Consider the following 26,567-nt stretch of genomic DNA (forward strand, 5'->3'; position numbering starts at 1 on the left):
AAACCAGAAAGAGGATAAGCACTTTCCTAAAGAGGAACAGCTGTGGAAGCAGAAGTAGTGTGAGGCTGGTATTTTTGGAGAGTAGGCCTTCTGCACCATGAAAGCATGGGGTGGGACACAACACCTGTTTGCTGAGGACAGAAACCCGCCTATCAAAGCACAGAGACTCCGTAGATGCAAGACTGAGCTGGTTGCCATAATGACATGATTTTCTTAATGCCTAGAGAAGTATGAAGTTAACATTGTTGTTTGCTGAACTAAACTGATGCATACAGACTTAGAGGCCTATCACATTCAATCAAGAGAAAGAATTTGTCTTAATTGAACTAATTAACCCATATATGATACAGATGTAAATGTAATGTCAAGCGCACAGTAGCTCCTCATTTGATGTGAACTACCTGTTCTGTTACAACATCAAATTTAAGATACGTTTTTCAGCTGCTGAAGAGTTACTCTTCTCCCCACTATCCTGCTGCCTTTTCCAGGTCACATCTTTAGAAGCTGTCTGTGTTGTGTTGTATTTGGCTCTCTGTCTCCTGCAGCTCATGCTGGCTTTGGACAATGTGAGAGCTCCCAGAAGGCTTTGCTCTTCCAGGCTAAATACTAATACTTGGCTTTTTGTGGTTGTATCCATTTTCATAAATTGTAAAGGCTGCTTTGTCCACTGCAGCGTTGAGACAAATGACAGGGCCGTATGAAGACATTTCTTTATGTGCAGTTCTTGATAAGAAATGGCAAAATATGCTTTATGTTGTATATGAAGGCATGAGAACTTTTCCAACTATTACAGAATTTTTGACCTGAACAAATCAGGCTTAAAGACAATAATGTAGAGTCCACTTACGGTGAAAAATTAAAGTGTAAATGCAATGTGGCGGTATAAATGTGCATTAGTATGAGATTTAAATAAGTCAGCCCTTTGGCAACTGACTGAAACTATTAAATCCTCATAATTGCCAATCATAAGTTCTTTTCCACTGGCGACCTGTCCAGGGTGTCCCCCGCCTTTCGCCCAATGTTAGCTGGGATAGGCTCCAGCCCCCCGCGACCCTGTACACAGGATAAGCGGTTGACGGTGGATGGATGGATGGAAGTTCTTTTCCTGGACATTACACTAAAGAATTTTGAACACAACAATCTTCAGTCTTAAAAATCGACTTCAATTTAAGGGTCTACAATATGACCGCAAATTATATGTCTGCTTCTGTGACTTTGTATATTTATAGGTAGTTGAATTTGTATTTGACATTTTGTTTTGCAGAAAACTCTTGGCAAGCTTTTGGCAAACTTCTTGTTTCATTTCTATGCCTTTCATTTCAAATATGTTTGGTTTCTATTTTTGTTTGAATTGTCAGAGAGGGGAACTATACAAGCAGCATTATATGACCCCCCTAAATGACTTCAAATAGCTTTTACTGATGACTAAATCACATAGTTTGAGATAGAAGCAAGAGATTCACAAACATTAGTTTTTAGTAGCTCAACAAGCAAACGTTTTCAAATCCATGCTGAAGGGTCGAAGGTATATTTGACTGAATAAATCGGTTATGAGGAAAAAAAACTTCAACAGGCATCACAATTCGTATCTTGTTTTGAATAGGAACCCATATTTCCCAGATAGGCATACGGTTCACCCTCATGATTTATCTGGAGTGGTGGTGGCGTAGTGGGCTAAAGCACAGAACTGTTATCCCCACAGCCACCACCATTGTGTCCTTGAGCAAGGCACTTAACTCCAGGTTGCTCCGGGGGGATTGTCCCTGTAATAAGTGCACTGTAAGTCGCTTTGGATAAAAGCATCTGCCAAATGCATAAATGTAAATGTAAATGTTATCTGGAAAATTTTACTGGGGCACATACGAATTACCCCCCATCCCATCCACCCTCCCCTCTACCAACGACATTCCCAAAACCTGCATTAATAATCAATACAATCAAATATTCCATTTTAGGTCATTATTATTTAAAATGTGCATGCAATAAATCCACCCCATACTGGTTTATGTACAGCTATGTCCTGACATGGACGTTTGAATGCTTTACTCGTCACTGACCCTGTATGCACCTGAAAGCGATGAGGTGGCGTTCTCTCTCTCTCTCTCTCTCTCTCTCTCTCTCTCTCTCTCTTTCATCTCATTATTCTGAGATGAATAAGGAGGCAGACCCAGCTTTTGGATAAGAAACTGGTATGAAGATGAAGAGGAAGACCGTTAGCTCTGATAGGACAGTTCCAGAGGGGCGACGTGTCTCCGGAAAAGAGATGGAGCGCTCATGAGCCAAATCACTTTTTTTTTTTTATGTGATATTAAAACGAGGAACGCGGAAAAGTGGCGCGTGCGTGGCTGTGTATTTAGGATTGCACTGTTGAGGACGCACTCAGTTATTATCGTCTTGGCAATAAGCATATAGAATAATAGTAAAGTCATCAAAACTATGAAATAACATTAATGGAACTATGGAAATTATGTTGTGACTAAACAAAATCCAAATCCAAAATCCAATATTTTAGCATCTTCAAAGTCGTCACCCGTTGCCTAGAATTTGCAGACATGTATTCTTGACATTTACTTAACCAACTTCTTGAGCTATATCACCCAGTAAAAAAAAAAAAAACACTTATTGGCTGATTTTCTTTTTTATTTGGTCCAAGTCATCAATTTCAAAAACCTTTTTTTTAATTACATGTTATAATGAAATAAATTTATATGGTGCCACAATTATATTTTTTGTATACAAAAAAAAAATTCAAGCATTTAAGCATACGCCTCTAGATCAAAATATTCTTAAGATCATGAGAAACTTTTCAGTCAAGTGTTTCAAAACTTTTGGTAGTGTGTGTATATGTGTATATATATATATATAGAGAGAGAGAGAGAGAGAGAGAGAGAGAGAGAGAGAGAGAGAGAGAGAGAGAGAGAGAGATCCCATTATTATTACTGATGTCGATGTTTTTGTTGTTGTTTGTTCTTTTCTTTAACTAAAAAAGTTTGCCCATCCTGAATCAGCGTCACAATATCGTTCACCAAGCACATATCTATTTAGTGAACAAATAAAACGACATTTTTGCAAATAATTCAATAAAATAATGCCAAAACAAATGATTAAAGCGACCAACTCGCCATATACACATTTATTTCTATTACAAATCAATACAAATCTAAACGATCTCATGCAAGTCAACAGTCAGTTTCACCTTTTGGCTTCAGAAATCCATTCATAATTTTGATCATGGCAATAATACGATTTTTTTCCCCAATACATAATGTTTTTCGGAACCGATACAAATACAATGCACATTTTTGCAGTTGGAGTTGAAATATAAATGAATACTGAATACATTTATTTCAGAAACCATTGAGTCCTCCTCAATTTCAAGATAATCCTGAGGAAATTCTTTTCGTAGAGAAGTCTCGCCCCAGTGTCCCTTAAATTCAGAAATAAATAGTCTGGAGATATGCCCACAGTACAGGTGGTTGCCTTGGCACACCATCTAGCCTAACTTAACCAAATAGACGCGTTGAAAGTAAACCCTCACCTTTTATTAAGAGATCAGGTTTCTTTAGATGTTGGGGTGAAAAAGTTTTGAAGACAACCCCTCCTGTCCCCGGTGAAGGAGGGACGCTATTCTATTAAATGTGAACATGTTTGAGTTATCTGCTGCGCCCGACGCCTCCCAGAAAGTTTGGGGTATAAAAGCCACGACATAAAGTTCGTTTAGGCAGTAGGGAGTTTCTGCTGGGGTCTGGATTGAAGTCACAGAAAATCGGACCCTACCTTGTATGATTGGAGTCTAAAAAGAACTTCCCTCGCCTCAAAGAGTCTACATGTCTAATATTTAGACATGTTCAGCTTTGTGGATATTCGGTTGGCGCTGTTGCTCAGCGCAACTGTGCTTTTGGCAAGAGGACAAGGCGAGGACGATCGTAAGTAAAACTTTTCTGAAACTTTTCAAGCTTTGCTGGAGGTTGTTGCAAATGGAGTGAGGAACTTTTGTGATGCTGAAGAGGGAGGGAGGCGGCAGTAGGATTGAAAAGCATGCAGTAGCTTATATAAGAAATCTCCTATAGCTTAAGCAGCACAATATAGATGATATATTTTTTTCTGGAATGTGAGAGGAACATTGGAGCAGTCTGGACGTGCATTAGAGCCACTTGGCCTTTTCAAACTCTGTGTGCGCGAACTTTGGAGGCAAGTTGGCACAGGTTTGGAGGCTCTCCACTTTGTTGTCCTCAAGCTAAATTTCAGCAGCTGCTAAAAGAAAATAGTAGATAGGAAACTATTATAAAACACTCAATATTAAGGCATAATGAACACTTATTAAGCACAGAAATATTGACTAAAAAAATGTCATTAAAAAAAATGTTAAGTTAAGAAGCATGCGTTTGGCTAAGATGCAACTGCCTGGGGCAAATATTAGGTAGTTGGGAAAAAACACACAAACGCACATTTTTCACTCTCATTCTTCTCACTTATGTTTTATATTTAGGCGAATGAATTTTCCAGACCCCTATTTTAAATTTTTCAGGCTGCATCACAGCGCCACCCCGCGGTTGAATATACAATGACATCATATAAACCCCCCCCAACCCACACATTCTCTTTTTCCCCCTCTTATGATGATTGAAAACACATGCGGACCCTGCAGACTTTCCACTCAAGGAAAACGTTAGTCGCTGCCAAGCCGACAGTTTTCAATTACTTAATGATGGACGGTCAGTTTCAAGCGGACGTGGAAACATTTGCCTGGGCGTTTTTCCACTGGATGATGGAATTTGGGTATTAAGGCACTGCGCCACCTAGGGGTCATTTTCCATATCAACACATTTCTGTAAAGGGCAATATGTCAGTCTTTAAACACACAATGCGTCAACCAATATCCGCATATCCAAATGGTCCCTTATGAGATTTTTCACCAGAGAAGATGCACTTAATTTTTTCCTACTTTCCTTCTATGAGGAAGCTCAACCTTAACTATCCTCAATAAGGATTTCAAATGAAATACGTTGGCATTCTGTAACGTGAGATGAACATCTAATCCTCATTAGATGACAAAAGATATGCGACGAATATTTACTTATTCTACAATTTTGTTATTTCCGCAGGCACAGGCGGCAGCTGCACGTTGGAGGGCCAGGTCTACAATGACCGGGACGTCTGGAAACCAGAGCCATGTCAAATCTGCGTGTGCGACAGCGGCACCGTTATGTGCGACGAGGTGATATGTGAGGACACAACCGACTGCCCCAATCCAGTGATTCCCCACGACGAGTGCTGCCCCGTCTGCCCAGACGACGGTACGACGCCTTGATTCTCACGCACCGTTTCTTTATTTACCGAGGAAAATTGTTACCTTGGGGAAACGAGAAGGATCCTCAAAATGTACTCCCCCGCCCTCGGATTTTTGCATGCGATCTTCGACCTTCCAGCCTTATGGTCATTCACTGGATTAATCTCTCTGTTGGCCATTGGTCTAATAGGCCTAATCAAGGCCCTAGCCTAGGCCCCAAATCTAACTGGGGGAAAACTACAGACTCACCCTTCAATATATCTATTGGGCTGATTATAAATATTGTGGCATTAGTTATTAAAAGGCATTAGATCTAAAACAAAAACATTAGATCTTACAAATTAGGCTATTCAAATCATGTGATTTTAATCTTTCTTTTTTCTTTTTTGATAGATTTCCAGGAGCCCAGTGTTGAGGTAAATGTTGATTTACTTTTATTAGACATTAGACTCCCTATTAAACACAAATAGTGAGATTCCTACAATAAGTAGGCCATACAGAAGTCTTCCTTGTAACCTGTTTAGAACAAGTTAAGAGTAATTAATATATTCATTTATCTTGTGAAGTGCTAATATTGTTATATTCATTTATCCGGTGAAGTCCTAAAAACATATTTTTATTCATCACTTTCTCTTAGGGACCTAGAGGTTCTCCCGGTGACAAGGGTGAGAGGGTAGGTCTATATTTCTCTTTTTTATTTATATGTCTGTTTATTTAGGATTTTATTTACTTACTGAATATCCTCACGTTCTTAAAAAATCCTAATTTTAATTTTTAATTTAAAAGTTGTCTGTCGTCTACAGTGTTGGGGAATTACTCTAAACAAGTAATTCATTACTAACTACTAATGACATCTTCTAAAGTGTAATTAGATTACTGTTCTAATTACTCTCTCTGAAAAGTAATTGCATTACTTATTACTAACTACTTTTTAAAGCACTTATCAACCTGGACCAGATGAACAATACAAGGATAGACATGAAACTGTTCATTTAATTCTTTCAAATAAATAATATAAAATCAAATAAATGATTCTTATACTGGCCAAAAAATGTTGGAGGCAGCGTTAAATTAAAAAACATAAATTTGAATATCATTCAATATTGTTTTATATAGAATTGTTCTATAGTCTATACAGTATTTAACACAGTTACATCAGAAGTAACTGTAAATAAATTACTGAAAAATGAAGAGTAATCCCGTACTTTACTTTTTTCAAGAAAAAAATATTTTAATTATTGTAATTAATTACTTAGTAATGCATTACACCCAACAATGGCTGTCTATGAGTTATACCTTATAGCTTATATTGTATATAGTTGTTAATTGTACTTTCTAACTTGGCTGACCTTAAAATTTAATGTGAACATAAAAAGGTCCCGCGTTTACCCTGTTTTAGTTTAGATTTGAAGTTGAAAGTGCAGTTAAGTTTCGGTGGTGAGGTTGTGTTTTTACGACATTTTTTAAATATAATGAGAAATACATTAATCTAAGTATATATTAATGAAAATATAAACTCATTAGAATATAAAGATATAATGAGAATTTTGTGATATAATGAGACAGAGTTCAGACAGGAAGTGCCAGTACTGACAAAATAATGTTAGCTATAAACACATGCTTTGAACAATTGTGATGATGCAAAGTGAGATGATTTGGTCTATATTTAATGTAAAGAAAAGACAAAATTATATAAAAGACCACCAAGTAAGAAGGACTGATATATATATATATATGTGGTGTATGATCTTGAACTATAAATGCTTTGATGTGAACAACACTGGCTGGATGAACATGTTTGTTACTTAGTGTAACATCAAATCCTATTATTTCTGTCACCTTCTCTTAAAAAGGGTCTTCCCGGCCCTCCCGGCAATGATGGAATCCCCGGACAGCCTGGACTTCCTGGTCCTCCAGGCCCCCCTGGACCTCCTGGCCTTGGTGGAGTAAGTATCAAACACTAAAGACTTTCTAACAGACAGGTTAAAGAGGTGACTTATAAGTGCCTTTAGGCCCAGTGCAAACCTTCTGGAAGTTTTGTTCTCCCATTTAGTGGTCTAAGTAAAGCTTCAGGCCAGATTTAGAAATCAAATCACATTTAAACGGCTTTTAGGTCATAGAACTGTCACATTTCAGCACTACAAGAGTGGACAGCGCCCAGAGGGCAGTAGCCATAGTTGCACTGCACACATGTAATTATACCCAAAAATAACAAATAAAACATTTTGTGATCATTTACTCACCCTCATGTTGTTTCAAAACCCTATTACTGTCTTTGTTCTGTGGAACACAAAAGGAAATGTTAGACAGAATGGCAGCCTCAGTCACCATTCACTTTCACTGCTTGTTTTCATACAATGAAAGTGAATGGTGGCTGAGACTGCCAGTCCCAAACATTCTGTTCCACAAAGGAAAGTCAAATGGGTTTGGAACAACATAAGGATGAATAAATTATGACATAATTTCATTTTTAGGTGAACGATCCCTTTAAGATAAACCCCTAAATATGACCTAGCTAATTAAGTTCAGGTAAGATTCCTCAAAGCACATGAAAATTATTATGTTTTGATCCCATCCTGTGAGAGATGAAGTAAAATCCCTTTTTACGTTGTTATAGTACAGAGAGCCTCACACCTCATTCTTTTTGGGAAGAAACTACATAGTTCCTGTTCAAATGACTAACAGGGTCTTTTTATCTCCTTGTTTCTTCAGAACTTTTCTCCTCAGATGTCTGGTGGTTTTGATGAGAAATCTGGAGGAGCAATGGCCGTCCCTGGCCCCATGGTATAATGCACACATGCTACATACACACATTCATTACATGCATGTAAATACACACAAATATACAATCCCCTGGTGTGGATTTAGATATACAGATACACTTGATGTACCATTTTTATTTCTCAAAAACATGTCTGCTTAGATCCTGACAAACAAACAACATCACAGACAGTTAAACGGTTAAACTACAAACACCTGCTTATTACATTCTTGTCTCTTCATCTAAACATAAAACATACGTAGATCTTAAACAGCCGCACTACAAGCTACTTACAAGACTTCTAAAGGCCTGCAGCATGTAACTTTAAACAAAATATCATGTAAATAATATGAATTTTTCAATTTGCAGGTGTACTTAACAAATCTTTATTTCTCTTTTTAAAGGGACCTATGGGCCCCCGTGGACCTCCTGGACCTCCCGGAACTGCTGTGAGTAGTCACTTACAATTATTAAAAAAACATAAATTCTTCACATCTAATATGGTTTTGAATCACTGGATTAAAAAAGTTCCTATTTTACTCCAACCGAAGCATAGAAATGTATTTGAAGACTAAAATGTGCACCATAGAATTGGAGCACACACAAAAAAGTATTAGAGAACATTTTGCAATAAGGTTCTATTCATTAACATTAGTTAATGCATTATGTTTAATGAAGTAACTATGAACAATATTTTGAACCGCATTTAATAATCTTGGTTTATGTTAATTTACATATTTACAATTGTTCGATTTTAGTTTATAATGCATGAACTAATGTTAACGTGCAACATTAATGTTAAATAAATAATGTATTATTATATATTGTAATTAACATGAACCAAGATTAATTAGGACTGGAAAAGTGTTGTGTTGTGTGTGTGTGTGTGTGTGTGTGTGTGTGTGTGTGTGTTTATTATTATATATATTAACAATAAACAATAAAATGTAAATATAAAATGAACTTTAGTTTAGGTATTTCAAAGTCCTATACAGTTAGATCCAACCAGAAAGCATAAGTTAACTTTTGAGCACTTATTTTTTTCCCCTGAAATTTTCCCATTAAACTGTTGTTTAAACGTTGTGTTTTTCTGTCCTCCTCTTCAGGGACCCCAAGGTTTTACTGGCCCCCCTGGTGAGCCTGGTGAGGCTGGTGCTCCTGTGAGTATCTAAACCAATCATTTGTACACTCAAATCAATTACACACCTTTTACTCAGGACTGATACTTTAAGACCTCGCAAAATCTAGAGTCTTTGTCCTTAAGTGACCTGTTAGTAAGAGTTAACATTTAAAACCAAAAATTCTGAGTGTTTTTCACTTGCTCAAAAATACCCACAATCAAATGAGGTCAAAAGGGCACAAGCTTAATGGAACTTGACCTCATGCCCCTCTCTTGTATATTATTAAAACAAAGGATTCTTACTTATCTAGCTAAAAGTAATTTTAGTTGATTTTTCACTTTTTACATTTCATAAATTACAAAAGCTACTGTGTGACTCACTCATGCAGCCACAATGTGAGACTAACCTAGCTTTTTTTCCTGCTTTCCCTTCTTTAGGGTCCAATGGGTCCCCGTGGTCCTGCTGGTCCCCCTGGAAAGAATGGAGAAGATGTAAGTAGCCTACCCAATTTAACCTCAACATTGTTTTAAAATTATGGTAATAAAAATAGGGGATAACCTAATTTTTTCCACCAATTTTGGCTTTATTAGTGCACTCTAATTCTATAATTAGCATGGCATACTACTTCTGTTATGATTATGCAATTTCAGGATGCTAACCATAGTATTTAAGTACATAAGAAATGAGTCAGGGAATGCACTCTCTGGCCATGGTTCTTTCTTTGTCCAATAACATTCAAGATATCCAACATCTTTTTAGTTCACACAGCTTTCGACAGGGATCGAAATTTCAAAGATTACCCACAATTCAGTCTGATAGATGCCTATGGTGTTATTCTTTCTTGGCATTCTTTTTCATTTCATTCTTTGTTTTGTTTTTTGTAGGGTGAGTCTGGCAAACCCGGTCGCCTAGGTGAGCGTGGACCCACAGGTGCACAGGTGAGTTTGCTAGTGTTCCCAAAGGACTCTTCCCAGTATACCACAGTGACATCTCAACAATTTCTGCTGTTTTTGATTGTTTGACAATTGATTCATTTATTAGATTATGTAAAATCATTTTAAGTTCAATATGTTGGATGACACAGCGAGAGAGAGAAACACTGCAAACAACTTTTGTAAGGCTGTGAAAACTGAAGTCTCCACCTTCCCCTGTCCCTTTCTTTCTCTATCTAGGGTGCTCGTGGATTCCCCGGAACTCCTGGCCTTCCAGGCATCAAGGGACACAGAGTGAGTGCTCCAGGAAGTGTTTCCTTTAGTTTGATGACTGTCAACATATGTCAAAACTTTTTACATCTTTACATCCTTCCTCTCTACCTCAGGGATTCAGCGGTCTAGATGGAGCTAAGGGAGACTCTGGCCCTGCTGGACCTAAGGTGAGTTCCACATTCTGAATCAATATCACACTTGGATTAAACTTAAATTTCAACAGTAGCAGATCAATTAATATGCTGTTTTGTTCATTAGGGTGAGGCTGGTAACCCCGGTGAGAACGGAACTCCTGGCGCAATGGGTCCTCGTGGTCTGCCTGGTGAGAGAGGCCGTCCTGGTCCTAATGGTGCTGCTGTAAGTGACCGTATATGATGATGATAAAGTGGTCTGTAAAGCTAAAATTTGACCTTCTATTGAAAGCCAGTATTATATTTTTAAAGATGTAATTAATATGTGGAGGAGCTCTATGTGCCATGAAATATTTTGCTAGCAAAGGACAGTCACGTGCATATTAAAAGAATGGCCACAGAAATTATTTCAGTCTTTTAGAAGCATTTGGTTTGGCACATGCTAAAATGTTTATCTCTTTAACATACCATTAAACAATGTATTTATAATCCTTTACTATTAGTTTAGTTTCTGAGATTATGGTCTCTCCATTATGGCTTTATATAATGATTGTTACTCATTGTTTTTTTCAGGGTGCTCGTGGTAATGATGGTGCTGCTGGAGCTGCTGGTCCTCCTGTAAGTAACCATTTTTTTAAAACTTCAATACATTATTGAAAACCTTCGCAAATACACATCACAATATTTCTGTAAACCTACCATAACTATATTGTTCCAATAAACATGATCAATCTGAAGAAGAAATTAGAAAAGATACTTTTTTGCTTTGTCTATTTTCTAGGGCCCAACTGGCCCTGCTGGTACCCCAGGATTCCCAGGTGGCCCTGGAGCTAAGGTAAGAAAAAAAACTTCTAATTTTTTCATTATGATAACATAAGGTAGATTTGACCTTTAAACAAACAGTGAAGAGAGCCCTATAATATTCTTTTTAGGGTTGAGATGCCCCCTATATCACTCAGATTTCCATATGGGGGTTGAGATGCCCCCTATAACCCTCAGATTTCCATTTCAGGGTTTAGATGCCCCCTATAGTGCTTTAATTTGCATTAGAGGGTTGAGATGCCCCCTATAGCCAATAGCTGTAGTACTCAGATTTCCATTTTAGGGTTTAGATGTCCCATATAGCACTCTAATTTACATTTGACAGTTGAGATTTCCCCTATAGAGTCTAATTTTCTTTTCAGGGTTGAGATGCCCCCTATAGCACTCAGATTTCCATTTAGGATTGAGATACCCCTATAGCACTCTAATTACAATTTCAGATTTTTAGGCTGCCTAGCACTCTCATTTGCATTTTAGAGTTGATATGCACCCATTAGCACTCTAATTTCCATTTTAGTGTTGTGATGCCCCCAATAGCACTCTGATTTCCTTTTCATGGTTGAGATGGCCCCTATAGCACTCTAATTTCTACTTGAGGGTTGAGATGCCCCCTACAGCACTCTAAATTTCTTTTCAGGTTTGAGATGCCCCCGTAACACTCAGATTTCAATTTGAGGGTTGAGATGCCCCATACAGCTCTCTAAATTCTATTTAAGGATTTAGATTCCCCCATATCACTCTTAGGTTGTAGGGTCCCCTATAGCACTCACATTTGCATTTAGAGTTGATATGCCCCTTATAGCACTATCATTTCCATTTTAGTGTTGTGATACCCCCAATAGCACTCTAATATATTTTTCAGGGTTGACATGCCCCCTATAGAAATTTAATTTCAATTTCAGGATCATAGGATCATTTGAATCATAGGACTGTAGTTTACATTTGAGGACTGAGCCGCTATAGCATTCAAGTTTTCATTTTAGGGGTGAGGTGCCCCTAAAAGCAAACATTTTCTAGATTTCAGGGTTGAGATGTACCCGGTAGCCCTTTAATTTCTGGGGTGAGTCCCCTATAGCACTCTAGTTTACATTTGAAAGTTGAGATGCCCCTATAGCACTCTAGTTGACATTTGAGGGTTGAGATGTCCCCTATAGCACTCTTGTTTAGATTCAAGGGTTGAGATGCCCCCTATTAAACAATAGACATGTGCTGACCTATCACCCTGCACCTCACTCATTCTATCTGCTTTCTTCAGGGGGAGGTTGGTCCTCAAGGAACTCGTGGTGCAGAGGGACCCCAGGGTGCCCGTGGTGAGCCTGGTAACCCTGGACCTGCTGGTCCCGCTGGACCTGCTGTAAGTGAATCTTTTGAATTTGATAGTTTTCACCCAGGGATATATATTAAGTACATTTTTAAAACACTTGTGCAGCTCCATCCTGAAACAGTTCCATATGTTTTCCTTTCCTTCTACTGTAGGGTAACAATGGAGCTGATGGTGCTGCTGGTGCTAAGGGTGCTCCTGTAAGTATCATCTTATTCTTTATAAATAAAAAAAAAGAAGAAAAAAACATAAATATATATATATATATTTATTTATTATTTTTATCATCTCTTCTATAGGCCTCATATGGTATCTTTCTGGATTTGAACTTTGGTGTTAGTAAATTAACACCACATTTTGTTTCTCTCTCTGCTGCCACCTGCAGGGTGCTGCTGGTATTGCTGGTGCTCCTGGTTTCCCTGGACCCCGTGGCCCTCCTGGACCTTCTGGAGCTTCTGGTGCCCCTGGCCCCAAGGGTAACACTGTAAGTGTCAAATTCTTTACGAATCATCAGCTCCATATTTTATATTTTTATATTTTATAATTTCTCCTCAAAAAAACAAATTAACATAATGCTGTTGAGTAATTTGAATGTATAATGTATGTCGATTTTCTTTATTTTTATGTATTTTCTGATTCTTAATTATTTTGAAAAGCACTTTGTTGTTTTTAATGTACTTTAAAAATAAAATGTTTATTGTACTGTATTGTACTGTATGTTTACCTGCTTATTTTTGTTTACCCATTTGTTTGTTTTGTAGGGTGAGGTTGGTGCCCCTGGTGGCAAAGGAGAGGCTGGTGCCAAGGGAGAGGCTGTAAGTTTATAGTTCTCATCAAGAGACTTATCATACAAATTTAAGTGAACCATTCCACAAATTTAGCTTAGGATTGTGTCTAGTTTAGCACTGCTTTCTCAAAAAGCAACTTGTATTTTCAGTTGTTTGTATAATAATTGATTATTCATATTAATTTCTGTTTAATTTCTAAACATCTCCTTTTCTGGTGTGCCTATCCAGGGTCCCCAAGGAGTTCAGGGTCCCCCTGGCCCCTCTGGTGAAGAGGGCAAGAGAGGTCCCCGTGGTGAACCCGGTGCTGCCGGTGGTCGTGGACCCCCTGGCGAACGTGTATGTACCTAAATCAAGCCTACCCATATCATCTTAGACACTGTTTTACATAAGATTATGTGTGGAGACCTAAACTGAACTCTTCAGAGGTTTTTCTATCAAATTTAAAACCTACATTACATAGAAATATCTACTCAAACAAGTTCTAAACTGAGTGGCACTTACCACAGCAAAACAACTCTTTGTGCAGGGTGCTCCTGGTGGTCGTGGTTTCCCTGGTGCTGATGGATCTGCAGGTCCTAAGGTAAGTCTTCAAAAGATATACGATTTTTCATAACTAAACCGACTTCAATACTTACATTCAATTCCATTGACAGAATATCCATTTAGCATATTGCATTTATCATATTCCAGCAATAGTAAATTGTGTCACTTTCTCTGATCTCTGTAATAGGGTGCCCCTGGTGAGCGTGGAGGCCCTGGAGCTGTTGGACCTAAGGGTGCCACTGGTGAGCCTGGCCGCAATGGTGAACCTGGCATGCCAGGATCCAAGGTGAGAAAATTGACCAGTTGGAATGCTATATCACTGTGCATTGGTTGTGTATTAGTATGCCAATGCCATAGTTTGACCCCTTCTGTTATCTTGTCCATTACAGGGAATGACTGGTAGCCCTGGCAGCCCTGGACCTGATGGCAAGACTGGACCTGCTGTGAGTGTCCCCCTTTCTGCATTCTCTAACAGATAAGCCACATGGTGCCATAACTAAGTGCTGCAGTGGTCTAACATCATTCATATAATTGCTGATCCGGGCTTTCAATTTCCGCAATAGCAGGGCTAAAACTGCTGTTTCGAACAACTGGATTGTTTTTGTTAATGTCCCGTTGTGAGAAAAAAACAATAGTAAGGGTAACTTTAAATCAAAAGGGATTGAAAAATAAGACAACTGCCAAATTGCCATAAATAGCCAGACATTTCAGTCAGTTTGAGCCATAATCAACTTCATGCTTACTATATTCCTATACCATTGATTATGTATCTATATAAACTATATTTTCACTGACATATTTACCTCATATACTGTATAAATTTCAGTCCAATCTACTTAAATTGAAACTGCATACCCAGACATTCATACACGATGATGATGATCACAAAGCTCACAAAGCATTTTCGTTTGTATATCTGACAGGGTAATTCTGGACAAGATGGCCGCCCTGGACCTCCCGGCCCTGTTGGAGCAAGAGGACAGCCTGGTGTCATGGGATTCCCTGGACCTAAGGGTGCTGCTGTGAGTGCTTTAGATGCTCTTTAAAATTGTCCCTTTGACTTGTGAGGGTTGGGTTGTTGAGTTCCTCAACATTCAGTAATATAGCTTCATCAATCTACAATCAGAATCCTGTTAGCCTGGCAGAGCTTGACTGTATCCTTTAAATGTTACTTATTTGCTTAGTCTCAAAACCGTTTCATGCTCAGGTACCATGAATATTTGTTATATTAGGATTTCTAAGTTTGATGTGACTTATTTTTGCTCATGAACAGGGTGAGGGTGGCAAACCTGGTGAGAGAGGTGTGATGGGTGCTATTGGTGCCACTGTAAGTTTCTGTAGCTTCCATTTTGCATACCACAGTCTAATTTTACCCTTTTGAAATCTTCATCCGGGCATTATTATATTTTTTGTGCTTGACTATAGGGTGCTCCCGGTAAGGATGGTGATGTTGGTGCCCCTGGTGCTCCTGGACCTTCTGTAAGTAGCACTTTCAATATCTCGCAATGCATCTTACAGAGTTTTTGTCATTTAGCATTATTATTACATCAACATAAACAACAGCTCTGCTAATCCATCATATTTTGTGACTTATCTCAAATAATGGCTTAACTATTGAACTATTTTAATCTGCATATTCATAAATAATACTTGCATTCCATGTAGCATCCACGTATAATTTCTCTAATATAGCACTTTTGGCTATTGTGTCTCATGACATTTCTTTCTGCTGAATAGGGGCCTTCTGGTGAGAGAGGTGAGCAGGGACCTGCTGGTCCTCCTGGATTCCAGGTAAGTGTGCTCACTTATCTTACCAATCCAATCCACTAAAACATGACGTTTTTGCTATAGGAAGTCAGTAACCTCATATTTTTGTTGTGCATCTGCATTACAGGGTCTTCCAGGACCCCAGGGTGCCACTGGTGAGCCTGGCAAGATTGGTGAGCAGGTACGACTTCCCTACTAGTGTTGGTACACAACATCCTTTATAATGCATAAAATTGCTAATTAATTTTACAGTAAATCCTATGGGATCTAACCTACTGCAAATCCTATAAAATCTAACCTTATAGCAAGATTGAATCATATAATGAAAATCAAGGACTTTCAAATACTTTTTCAAATGGTAAAGTACACATTAACAAGAGTTTCTGTATCGCTTAGGCATATTGCACAACAACTGACTGTAAAGAACAGAAAGAATATTAAGAGACATTCAATGAGAATTGATTGTGTGAATCTCATCTTTGATGGAAACATATTGCGCGTTTTTAATGCGTATTGAAATCTGTAGAAGGTCTGTAGAGTAAATGTTGTGAAAACTGTGGCAAAGTTTAACCAAAATCAGAATTGACCTCATGACTCGACCAAAAATAATGGTCACATCCCATGCAGCCAGTTCATAAGGCAAATTTGCTTTAGAGTGTGCGCACATGCGACACAACATGCAGTGAAAGGATGTCATACTAAACTTCTTCGCCACTGCATAACTCAAACACTAGAGACTGATTTACTGGCCATTGGCTAATGACATCCATTTTGTCACCTAGCCCAAAATTTGGCTGCATGCGAGTAGAGGTCTGTGTATCCACATTGACATTTCGCAACAACACAAGCACATACCTTTGTTTTTTACCCACCCAACGTGTTACGTAGAAAAACAAAAGCTGTGGTTGGTCGCTTTTCATGTACGTCAGATGACCCCTTCCAATCTTGGGTAGTTTAAATGTGCGCTGTGTGCAGGGGATATTGTGAATGTAATCAAAAATATGTGAAAAATGAATGTGTTTCTCTGGCATGCTAAAAGTGTAGACATTTTCCATTTTAATTTCAAGCACTTTTTAACAAAACATTGGGATTTTCCAGGTATTCCCGTACTTACATTTGTAAAAGCTAAATTCAAGCACTTTAAGCACTTCAAGGACCTTGTGTGGACCCAACCCTGTATATAATTTTCAAATTTTGCATGAATAGATGATGCAGAGCTTGCTCAATCAATGGGAAAGTGTACATAAGACAAATATTAGTCCTTTGAAGTTAAATTGGCTCCTTCTAACAATCCTATTTTACTTTATTACAGGGTCTTTCTGGAGAGGCTGGAGCTCCTGGACCTTCAGGATCCAGAGTGAGTATCTACAGCATGATCACAAAAATTCCACATAGGCCATAATGCCAAACCTTCTAACTGCCAGATTAGAACGATGGCCAAGAACTGATGGGATCTCTCTCTCTCTCTCTACTTTGTACCAGGGTGACAGAGGATTCCCTGGTGAGCGTGGTGCCCCTGGCCCTGCTGGTCCTGCTGGTGCCCGTGGTTCTCCTGGTTCAGCTGGTAACGATGGTGCCAAGGTGAGTCTTACCTGTCCTTACACAATTCTCAAGCACTAGTGTTGGTCAAGCTGAACAGTTACCACTCATTCACAACAGCAAACAGCTGGGCAGAATTCAAAGAAATCTCCAAAATATAAATATTTGTAATGCTTTCCTAGGGTGATGCTGGTGCCCCAGGTGCTTCTGGTGCTCAAGGTCCTCCAGGACTTCAAGGCATGCCTGGTGAACGTGGCGCTGCTGGTCTGCCAGGTCTCAAGGGTGACAGAGTGAGTGTCAAAAAGGCCTGTCCTACCACACTTAGTACTGTACTTTGACAGCACATACTAGCATTAAGTTTTCCAAACACAAATTATGTAGAGGCCTAGAATATATCACACCACAATTATTGATTTCTCAAAGAACTTTAACTTAACTATTGCTTGACCTGGTCTCTTAGCAAGTCAGGCTAAAATGCACCTCCCCAAAGTGCAGTAGATGTTAAAGTAATAGCCTGATAAGAACATGTGTAGATAGACACTCAGTACATATAGACAAAAAAAGTCTTAAGTGAATGGTTTTAGCTTGACATGCAAGACCCATCTGCAATCAGACAATGCAATGGCTAATGGTGTTAGCCTATTGGCCCAAATCCCAACACTGATGGCAAAATCTTATCCTAGGGTGACCAAGGTGGCAAAGGTACTGATGGTGCCCCTGGTAAGGATGGCATCCGTGGTATGACTGGACCAATTGGACCTCCTGGACCTGCTGGAGCTCCTGGTGATAAGGTGAGTTTCTTTTGAGCTGGATTCCATTGATCGATTGTCATAGATTGATTCTTACAAAGTTGAAGAGCCTATTCCACAATGTATTCTATAATTTGTATCTAATCATAGGGAGAGAGTGGTGCTGCTGGACCTCTTGGACCTACTGGTGCCCGTGGACCACCTGTAAGTAAAGCCCTTGCCTTTAAACAGCTTGGGGTGAATAAAATAAGCACAATTTGAAGAAACAGTGAACTGAAGCAAGTTTTACTAAAATGTCTTGACACCATCATTTCTTCTACAATTACCAATAGGGTGAGCGTGGTGAGCCTGGTGCTCCTGGACCTGCTGGATTTGCTGGACCTCCTGTAAGTAAAAACCACCAAGATAACCTTTTAACATGTTTTAAAGATTATTGGCCAGTTCATAGTTCAATCATCTCATTTCTTTCCAATAGGGTGCCGATGGTCTGCCTGGTGCTAAGGGAGAGTCTGGAGATAATGGTGCAAAGGGTGATGCTGGTGCTCCAGGACCTGCAGGAGCAACTGGTGCGCCTGGACCTCAGGTGTGATAATCCACTGTAACCTTCTCAAATCAGGACAATTATCTTACATTTTTGTCAACTGCAAGTCCAAAACCTCAAGAGAGGACTGTCTATAATTATTCTAAATATATACTCATTTGGGTCTATAATGTTCGATGAACCCACATAATAATAAACATTTTCTAAACTAATGTTTAATTCAAGCATTATTTATTAAATTAATTGAATTCTGCCATACAGGGTCCTGTTGGTTCTACTGGACCCAAGGGTGCCCGTGGTGCAGCTGGCCCCCCTGTGAGTATTCTACATTGTTACTACATGTTAATACTTACCACAATCAAAATGAAAATACATTCTGCTATCAAAGACACTTGGAACTTACCTATCACAACAGAACTAATCCATTTTTCATTTTCTGTTCAGGGTGCTACTGGCTTCCCTGGTGCTGCTGGCAGAGTTGGACCTCCCGGCCCCGCTGTAAGAACATCTTCAATACTGATTCAGATCATCATATGTTACATTAAGTCTTGGAATCAGGATCAGGATCTTCTACCATAATTAATATCTATTGTCTAATCTTTGTCTTTCTTAGGGTAACGCTGGACCCCCAGGACCTCCCGGACCATCTGGTAAAGAGGGTCAGAAAGGTAACCGTGGTGAGACTGGACCTGCTGGTCGCACTGGTGAGACTGGCGCTGCTGGACCTCCTGGTCCCTCTGGTGAGAAAGGAGCTCCTGGAGCTGAGGGTCCTCCTGTAAGTGTCTCATGCCAATCAATAACCAAAGTTTCTCAAACTCTGATACATAACCAACCAAGCCAAAACACTAGAGAGAAAATGACAGTGCCCTGCAAAGTTATTCAGGTCACTTAACCATTTCTCTCATTATATTCTATTGAAGTATCCCCTGTTCACACATTGTTCAAGTGAACTGTTCTGATTTTGATGCATTATTCCAGGCAGATATGTTGTTCAAGTTAGTTGCAGAAGATGATGTTTGTGCACCACAATTTTTAAATAGAGCCACAGTTTCTCATTTGTGATTGAGATAAGGTCTGGGCCATTGCAAACAATCTGGTTGATTAAAAGAAAACTTCTCGCAGCATCTTCACATCATGTGAAGCTATAGTCGCTATACTTCCAATTGATGTGGTGTTTTTTTGGGCTGTGGGAAGTGATTATTGTACACCATACATATGTCTTTGAATATGGTTTAAAAGCTCTATCCTGGTCTCCTGACCACAAAATCTTTTCCCCACATCACAACTGGCCCAATAGTAAGGATTTTTAGCAAACTCTAGACTTGATTCAAATAGTCCTTTTTGAGCTATGGTTTCCTTTAAATCACACTCACATAGAGGCTAATGTTATGCAGAGCTCATGATTTGGATGATGAACCTTTATGCCATTCTCAGCTACTAAACTGTATCTAATATAAGTGATTGTTGCCCTCTCTTTTGCTTCTCTCACAAGTTGTCATATTGCTCATGAAAATAATTAGTTATACAACATATTCTCAGCAGTGTGTGGATGGTTTGATATAGCACCACTTCCTGATAATTGAACAGTGCCCTCTGGAACATCCACACACATTTATTTTTTCACTTTCCCTAATTTATTTACTTTATATTTGCTCTTTAGTCATAATATTCACAGTTATCATTTAGATTCACAGCATTAATAATAATCTTTTAGCTTTCAGTTTTCTGTTTAGCATATGTGGTAGTTATTTAATCAATCACAGGTAGACCCAATTGTTTGTCATCTGTGAAAACCCAGAGCATCTGAAACTTAGGACTTGAATACTTATGCAAAAAGTATATTTAAATTTTACACATATTCTAAAACACAACAATTTAATATTACAGAAACTGATTTTGAGTTTCAGTCCTAAAGCAGCTGTATAGTTTAGAGTTATAAAATACATTTGATAAAGGATTCAGGCACAACACAATTAACAAGAACAGATTGTTAGACTTTTTTTCAAGCTACAAAAATATAGAAAAGACTTTGTCTGTGTGATGTACTTCCTAGATTATCTCACTAATATCCTCATTTTCTTCAAGGGCTCTTCTGGTATCCCTGGACCTCATGGTATTGCTGGACAGCGTGGTATTGTTGGTCTGCCCGGACAAAGAGGCGAGCGTGGTTTCCCTGGTCTCCCCGGCCCATCTGTGAGTGTTATGATTATTCATAGTTTATTAATTTATGCTGACTTCAGTGTAGATACGGAGTGGTGGTGGTGTAGTGGTCTAAAACCACATGACTGGTAAACTGGTAATCAGAAGTACACTGGTTCGATCCCCACGGCCACCACCATTGTGTCCTTGCGTAAGGCACTTAACTCCAAGTTGCTCCAGGGGGATTGTCCCTGTAAGAAGGGCTCTGTAAGTCGCTTTGGATAAAAGCGTCTGCCAAATGAATAAATGTAAATAAATGTAAATGTAGATATAGGATAGTTGAAGCATTTTCATCAACACAAACTATGCTCTTCATTGTGATGTGATCTAGGGAGAGCCTGGCAAGCAGGGACCTGGTGGCCCCTCTGGTGAACGTGGTCCTCCTGGACCTATGGGACCCCCTGGATTGGCTGGACCACCTGGCGAGCCTGGTCGTGAGGTGAGGATACATACCTTCACACCATTACCTGTTGCACTTCTGTTATATAACTTAGTTGTTCGTTAATAGATTATTTTGTCTTGTTGACTCTTAACAAACTATGATTTATCTTTCATTAGGGTACCCCAGGTAATGAGGGCTCTGCTGGACGTGATGGTGCTCCTGGCCCCAAGGTGAGCTGTACTCTTCAAGGTTTCTCATTATGTATATAGTTCATATAAGTTAAACAGACGAAAGTATAACTTATGCATTGTCACTAGCACCTTGTCCCTCACAGTATTCTGTTCCCAACATAGGGTGACCGTGGTGAGACTGGCTCTGCTGGCACCCCAGGTGCTCCTGGACCCCCTGGTGCTCCTGGACCCGTTGGCCCTGCTGGAAAGTCTGGTGACCGTGGAGAGAACGTAAGTGTCCCATTTCCAATAAAGAACTGCACTATGAACATTGAGTGGTTGAAAAAGATAGCTAAAACTCATCTGTTTTTTCCTTCTTAGGGGCCTTCTGGTCCTGCTGGTGCTGCTGGTCCTGCTGGTCCCCGTGGACCTTCTGTAAGTCCCTAATCATATCACCTAAGGTTTTAAAAACTGGACATTGTGTAGCATATACATATACTACATTGGAAACTGAGTGTCGTCTCTTTGTGCAGGGACCCGCTGGAGCTCGTGGAGACAAGGGTGAGACTGGTGAGGCCGGAGAGAGAGGCATGAAGGGACACAGAGGATTTACCGGAATGCAGGGACCCCCAGGACCTCCTGTAAGTGACTCCATTTAGGCTACACCTTAAATGTCATATAATATCCATAGGTTGATTAACCTGATGTTTGTAATTCTCAACTGAAACTTGCTTTCCTGTAGGGACCCTCTGGAGAGCCTGGAGCTGCTGGAGCTTCTGGACCCGCTGGACCTAGAGTAAGTATTCTCACCTATGCCAAAATATTTTTCCTGGCTTGTTTCTGTGCTAGATAAAGCATATACATGATGACCTGTCAAAAAGAAATCTGATATATGGCAAAACATATAAACCACATATACTGAATATTATGTATGTTCATGTATAGGTTTTCACTGCTAAAACAAATGTCTCACATACTTATGTATGTACTGTATATATATATATATATATATATATATATATATATATATATATATATATATATATATATATATATGGCACATATAATTAAGAACTATAATTGTATATGTTCATGTATGGCCATATATCAGATTTCTGTAAGGATGTGTTTTGGAGTTGTTAGGTGGCATTATATACATTCTTGACATTTTGATTGGATTTGGATATTTCTCTTCATTAATAGGGCCCTGCTGGATCTTCTGGTGCACCTGGTAAAGATGGCATGAGCGGACTTCCTGGACCCATTGGACCTCCTGGACCTCGTGGTCGCAATGGTGAAATTGGACCAGCTGTGGGTGGCAATTTCTACTACACAAGTATGCACTTATTAAACCAAACAAAAACTTTAACCCCTCCATATTTGGTTCACTCCCTGGTTTAGGGCCCACCTGGAGCTCCCGGACCCCCTGGACCTCCTGGACCCTCTGGTGGTGGATTTGATATCGGCTTCATTGCCCAGCCACAGGAGAAGGCCCCAGATCCCTTCCGCAGCTACCGTGCCGACGATGCCAATGTGATGCGCGACCGCGATCTTGAGGTTGACACCACCCTCAAGTCCCTGAGCCAGCAGATTGAGAGCATCATCAGCCCAGATGGCACCAAAAAGAACCCTGCACGCACTTGCCGTGACCTAAAGATGTGCCACCCAGACTGGAAGAGCGGTATGTAATGGCCACTCTCTCAACTGCATAAAACAATGGCACAAATAACTTTTGCCCAGCATCATTCTGTACCACAATAGCATACCAATTTTATTCCAATTCCTCTGTCAAAAAACAGGCGAGTACTGGATTGACCCTGACCAGGGCTGCAACCAGGATTCCATCAAGGTCTACTGCAACATGGAAACTGGGGAGACCTGCGTCTACCCAACACAGTCCACAATTCCCCAGAAGAACTGGTACACAAGCAAGAACATCAAGGAGAAGAAGCACGTCTGGTTCGGAGAGGCCATGACCGATGGCTTCCAGGTGAGGCTTTTTCCCTCTTATGTCAACAAGACCAAAGAGAATTGAACAGAATTTCTTTTCATGTATCCATATTTGCTCATTTTCTGTGTTGTCCTCAATTCCAGTTTGAGTATGGCAGCGAGAACTCCAAGCTTGAGGATGTGAACATTCAACTCACCTTCCTGCGCCTCATGTCTACAGAGGCCACCCAGAACATCACATACCACTGCAAGAACAGCATTGCATACATGGACCAGGCTTCTGGCAACCTAAAAAAGGCTCTTCTGCTGCAGGGCTCCAACGAGATTGAGATCAGAGCAGAGGGCAATAGCCGCTTCACATACAGCGTCACTGAGGATGGTTGCACGGTATGAAACCTCTTAATCTCTGTTGTTTGTTAATATCCCAATATCTCAGCAATACTGCAGATACATTTTTTTTTTTAAATAATCTATGGCTGCATTAATGCCACTCTATTAAACTGTGAGCTAATACCAAGTCTTTTATGAAAATGTGATTAACCGCTAATATCAAGTCTATTACACTACAAGCACTATTTCTTGTTCACTTTTATCCAAAGTGACTATGAGAATAATACTGGCAGAAACATTTAGTTCAATGAATAAAACAAAACAATGTGCTACCAACTGCTTGCTGTTAGTTTGGAGACAAATGTATTAGATAAGAACAAAAGAATGGTTATTAACAATGTAAATATGCTAATTTGTTCCCCTCTTCTTCTTTTTCCATCTCTCCAGTCGCACACTGGTGCATGGGGCAAGACAGTCATCGACTACAAAACAACAAAAACATCCCGTCTGCCTATTATTGACATCGCCCCTATGGACGTTGGTGCACCTAATCAGGAATTTGGCATTGAAGTTGGCCCAGTCTGCTTCTTGTAAAAAATGAAATCTGGACTTGAGATTGTTTGTGTGCGTGTGTGTTTTTAGCAATCATCTCTCTAAAACCTTTTCTATGCATTAAAATCAAACCCTAGAATTCAATTTGGCTATCCAAATGGTCCACTTGCTTAGACCTGCGCTTCAGAAGACAGTGGTTTTGTGTTATCAGGCTTTGTTTTTGGACCACTATTCTGTCATCATCCACACTGAGGACACTTTAGAAGACTCATTTGTTTCACTGGCAACAAGAAAATAATATATACTTATAAAGTGTAAAATTCCCCTGGAGTTTTAAAGAAACTGACACAAGTGACATTTTTTCAACCACTGCGGAAGGACAATGAAAGAGCAAAACCAAATGCTTTGTACCATGTTCAGGTGTTTAAATAAATCTGTAAAATGACATTTAAGTGTCTTTGTGTTATACCCATTAGCCACCGGGTTCCGAATGCCAATGTTCCTTTCAAAGAGTCACAGAAAGAACGACCAGAAGAGACAGGGGTTCAACTTTATTTTGATGTCTTACGGCTACCTCAAAAAAGAAACAACTACAATTCCCAGTGTTGATCTACACCAAGTCAGGATTTTACCTGGCAGAATTATGGTTAAATGAGCAAGTGTCAGCTGTAAAGGTGCTATTTCCTCTTGAGGTCTTGTTAGCAAGGTATGTTAGAGTTTTGCTTTTTTTTAAAGTAATGTATTGTTTATCGCTTTTGCTCACAGGGCCTTTGGTGCTAAAAAATCTGAGTACCTTGCTGCCTAGTTGTAACAGATGCCTCTCTCTCTGAAGTGTATGCTAAGAGCCAAACAGCAGAGCTTTTGTTAAGAAGCAGTACTGTAGCTGTGATACACACACAGTCTTTACAAGTGTAGAATAAGCAGGTGGAGTCTGTTTTTATTTTTCAAACACCTTTTTGGCACTTTTTGGTTGTTGTTTTTTTGGTTTATTTTAGCCTGTTGCTTCCTGCCATTACCCCACTTACTTCCCATGATTCTGTAATCAGGATTTGTTTTGTTTTTATACAGGGTTTTTAAAGAGAACAACAGGCATTAAAATAGAAAAGTCCTAAAATAATGGAGAGAAGCAGACACACCATAGGGGGTTAAAACAAGAGGATCTGTACCTATTTGTATATGTATAAAAATTTGAGATGTTTTTAATTATTTTGAATGCTGAAATAAAGCATGTTAAGTGGTCGACCTTATGTTTGTCAGAAGTGATCTTGACTCGTCCCTGACTGCCCAATAGACTTGAATGAAGAACAGCTTGCACCTGTTATAGTTTTTACTAAGAGGAAGATTAAAGAAAATCTTAGAAACGTTTTGACTTTTTGGTACTTTTTCATGTTGTTTTGCAAAATTAGATTATTTCCCTACTGAATAACATCTCACCTACAGGAAGGACATCCTTGAAGCAAATAAATCTATTTATCGTCAAGTCAGTTAAATACTACGTTCAGAATCTTCGTAGAGAGTACTAACCTTACACAGCCTGGAGGAGGTTATCCTCCATCTTCTGTCCTAAAAACAGTCTTTAAAACGGTCTTTAACTCCTTCATGAGACGGATAATAATTCCAATAATGATCCATCAGAGACAATTCGGCACACGAGGCAGTCGAATCGCAGCTCGAAGCATTCCATCTAGTGTTCGTGAAATCATGGGTCGTCCTTGCTGTCGAGGACATTGTAATCCACAAACACGTTCAATTCCAATATCTTGAAAGATGAGAGAGATGTAATTTAAGTATTTACTTTAAAAACGTTTAACAAATACTTTTGGGGAGCCAAAACTAAGCGTGTAAGGAGGACGAGCATTTTGTCCCAATGTGCAGTCGAATGAATGTGGTCGGTGGTGGTGAGGGTGGTAGTCGTGCAGGACACAACAGGGCCATTGTATCGTGAGGTATGCGGAGCCTTCCGTAGAGAGGGCTTGAATAACAGAACCGCTAACTAAATCCATGCCCTCACTTTCACTTTTACACCCAGAAATGTAAATTCTTAGGGACATGGAGAAAACTGCTACACAAGCTAGCCATCAGAAATCTGTATTATTTGCCCTTTTTTTATTTTTATTTATTTTCCCAATAAATCGTCATAGACACCATTGAAGATGGTTCTGTGTAGTTTAAATGACCCATTTTATCATCTAGAGCAGAGGCGCAAAAACCATATAGCCTATGCAATGTGCAACGCGGGCGCCATTTAAAGAGGGGGCGCCAGCATTTCACTGAAGGAGTTCAGCCCAGATTTTAAAAATGCTGAATTTTGACACCATATATACTTTTTTTTCCTGTCAAAATGCTTATATTTCCATCTTAAGAAAACAAAACAATATTTAACAATATAATAATGTAATACAATTT

The 26,567-nt window shown here is 39.3% G+C and overlaps 1 protein-coding gene across 2 annotated transcripts; it reads left to right on the plus strand.

Annotated features, from left to right (window-relative positions):
• The first annotated feature begins 3,715 nt into the window (after positions 1–3,715).
• On the plus strand, positions 3,716–25,408 carry LOC127652258 (collagen alpha-1(I) chain-like). 2 transcript variants are annotated; one of them, XM_052138396.1, is made up of 50 exons: positions 3,716–3,926; positions 5,106–5,297; positions 5,684–5,706; positions 5,928–5,963; positions 7,144–7,236; positions 8,003–8,074; positions 8,456–8,500; positions 9,158–9,211; positions 9,610–9,663; positions 10,057–10,110; positions 10,345–10,398; positions 10,491–10,544; positions 10,636–10,734; positions 11,082–11,126; positions 11,290–11,343; positions 12,586–12,684; positions 12,807–12,851; positions 13,037–13,135; positions 13,413–13,466; positions 13,668–13,775; positions 13,966–14,019; positions 14,170–14,268; positions 14,372–14,425; positions 14,906–15,004; positions 15,256–15,309; positions 15,408–15,461; positions 15,720–15,773; positions 15,877–15,930; positions 17,062–17,106; positions 17,232–17,330; positions 17,471–17,578; positions 17,972–18,079; positions 18,188–18,241; positions 18,370–18,423; positions 18,513–18,620; positions 18,840–18,893; positions 19,023–19,076; positions 19,192–19,353; positions 20,664–20,771; positions 21,109–21,216; positions 21,336–21,389; positions 21,513–21,620; positions 21,711–21,764; positions 21,863–21,970; positions 22,072–22,125; positions 22,533–22,640; positions 22,731–23,010; positions 23,129–23,319; positions 23,424–23,666; positions 24,057–25,408. In XM_052138396.1, the coding sequence occupies exons 1-50, from the start codon at positions 3,845–3,847 to the stop codon at positions 24,201–24,203; spliced, it is 4,347 nt and encodes a 1,448-aa protein (XP_051994356.1). In that variant the 5' UTR covers positions 3,716–3,844; the 3' UTR covers positions 24,204–25,408. The 2 variants fall into 2 exon arrangements, with proteins under 2 accessions (XP_051994356.1, XP_051994357.1); XM_052138397.1 differs by lacking the exons at positions 12,807–12,851; positions 13,037–13,135; positions 13,413–13,466; ... (2 more) ...; positions 14,170–14,268; positions 14,372–14,425.
• Positions 25,409–26,567: the final 1,159 nt, after the last annotated feature.

The sequence above is a fragment of the Xyrauchen texanus genome, chromosome 12 (assembly GCF_025860055.1).
Source record: "Xyrauchen texanus isolate HMW12.3.18 chromosome 12, RBS_HiC_50CHRs, whole genome shotgun sequence".
NCBI lineage: Eukaryota > Metazoa > Chordata > Actinopteri > Cypriniformes > Catostomidae > Xyrauchen > Xyrauchen texanus.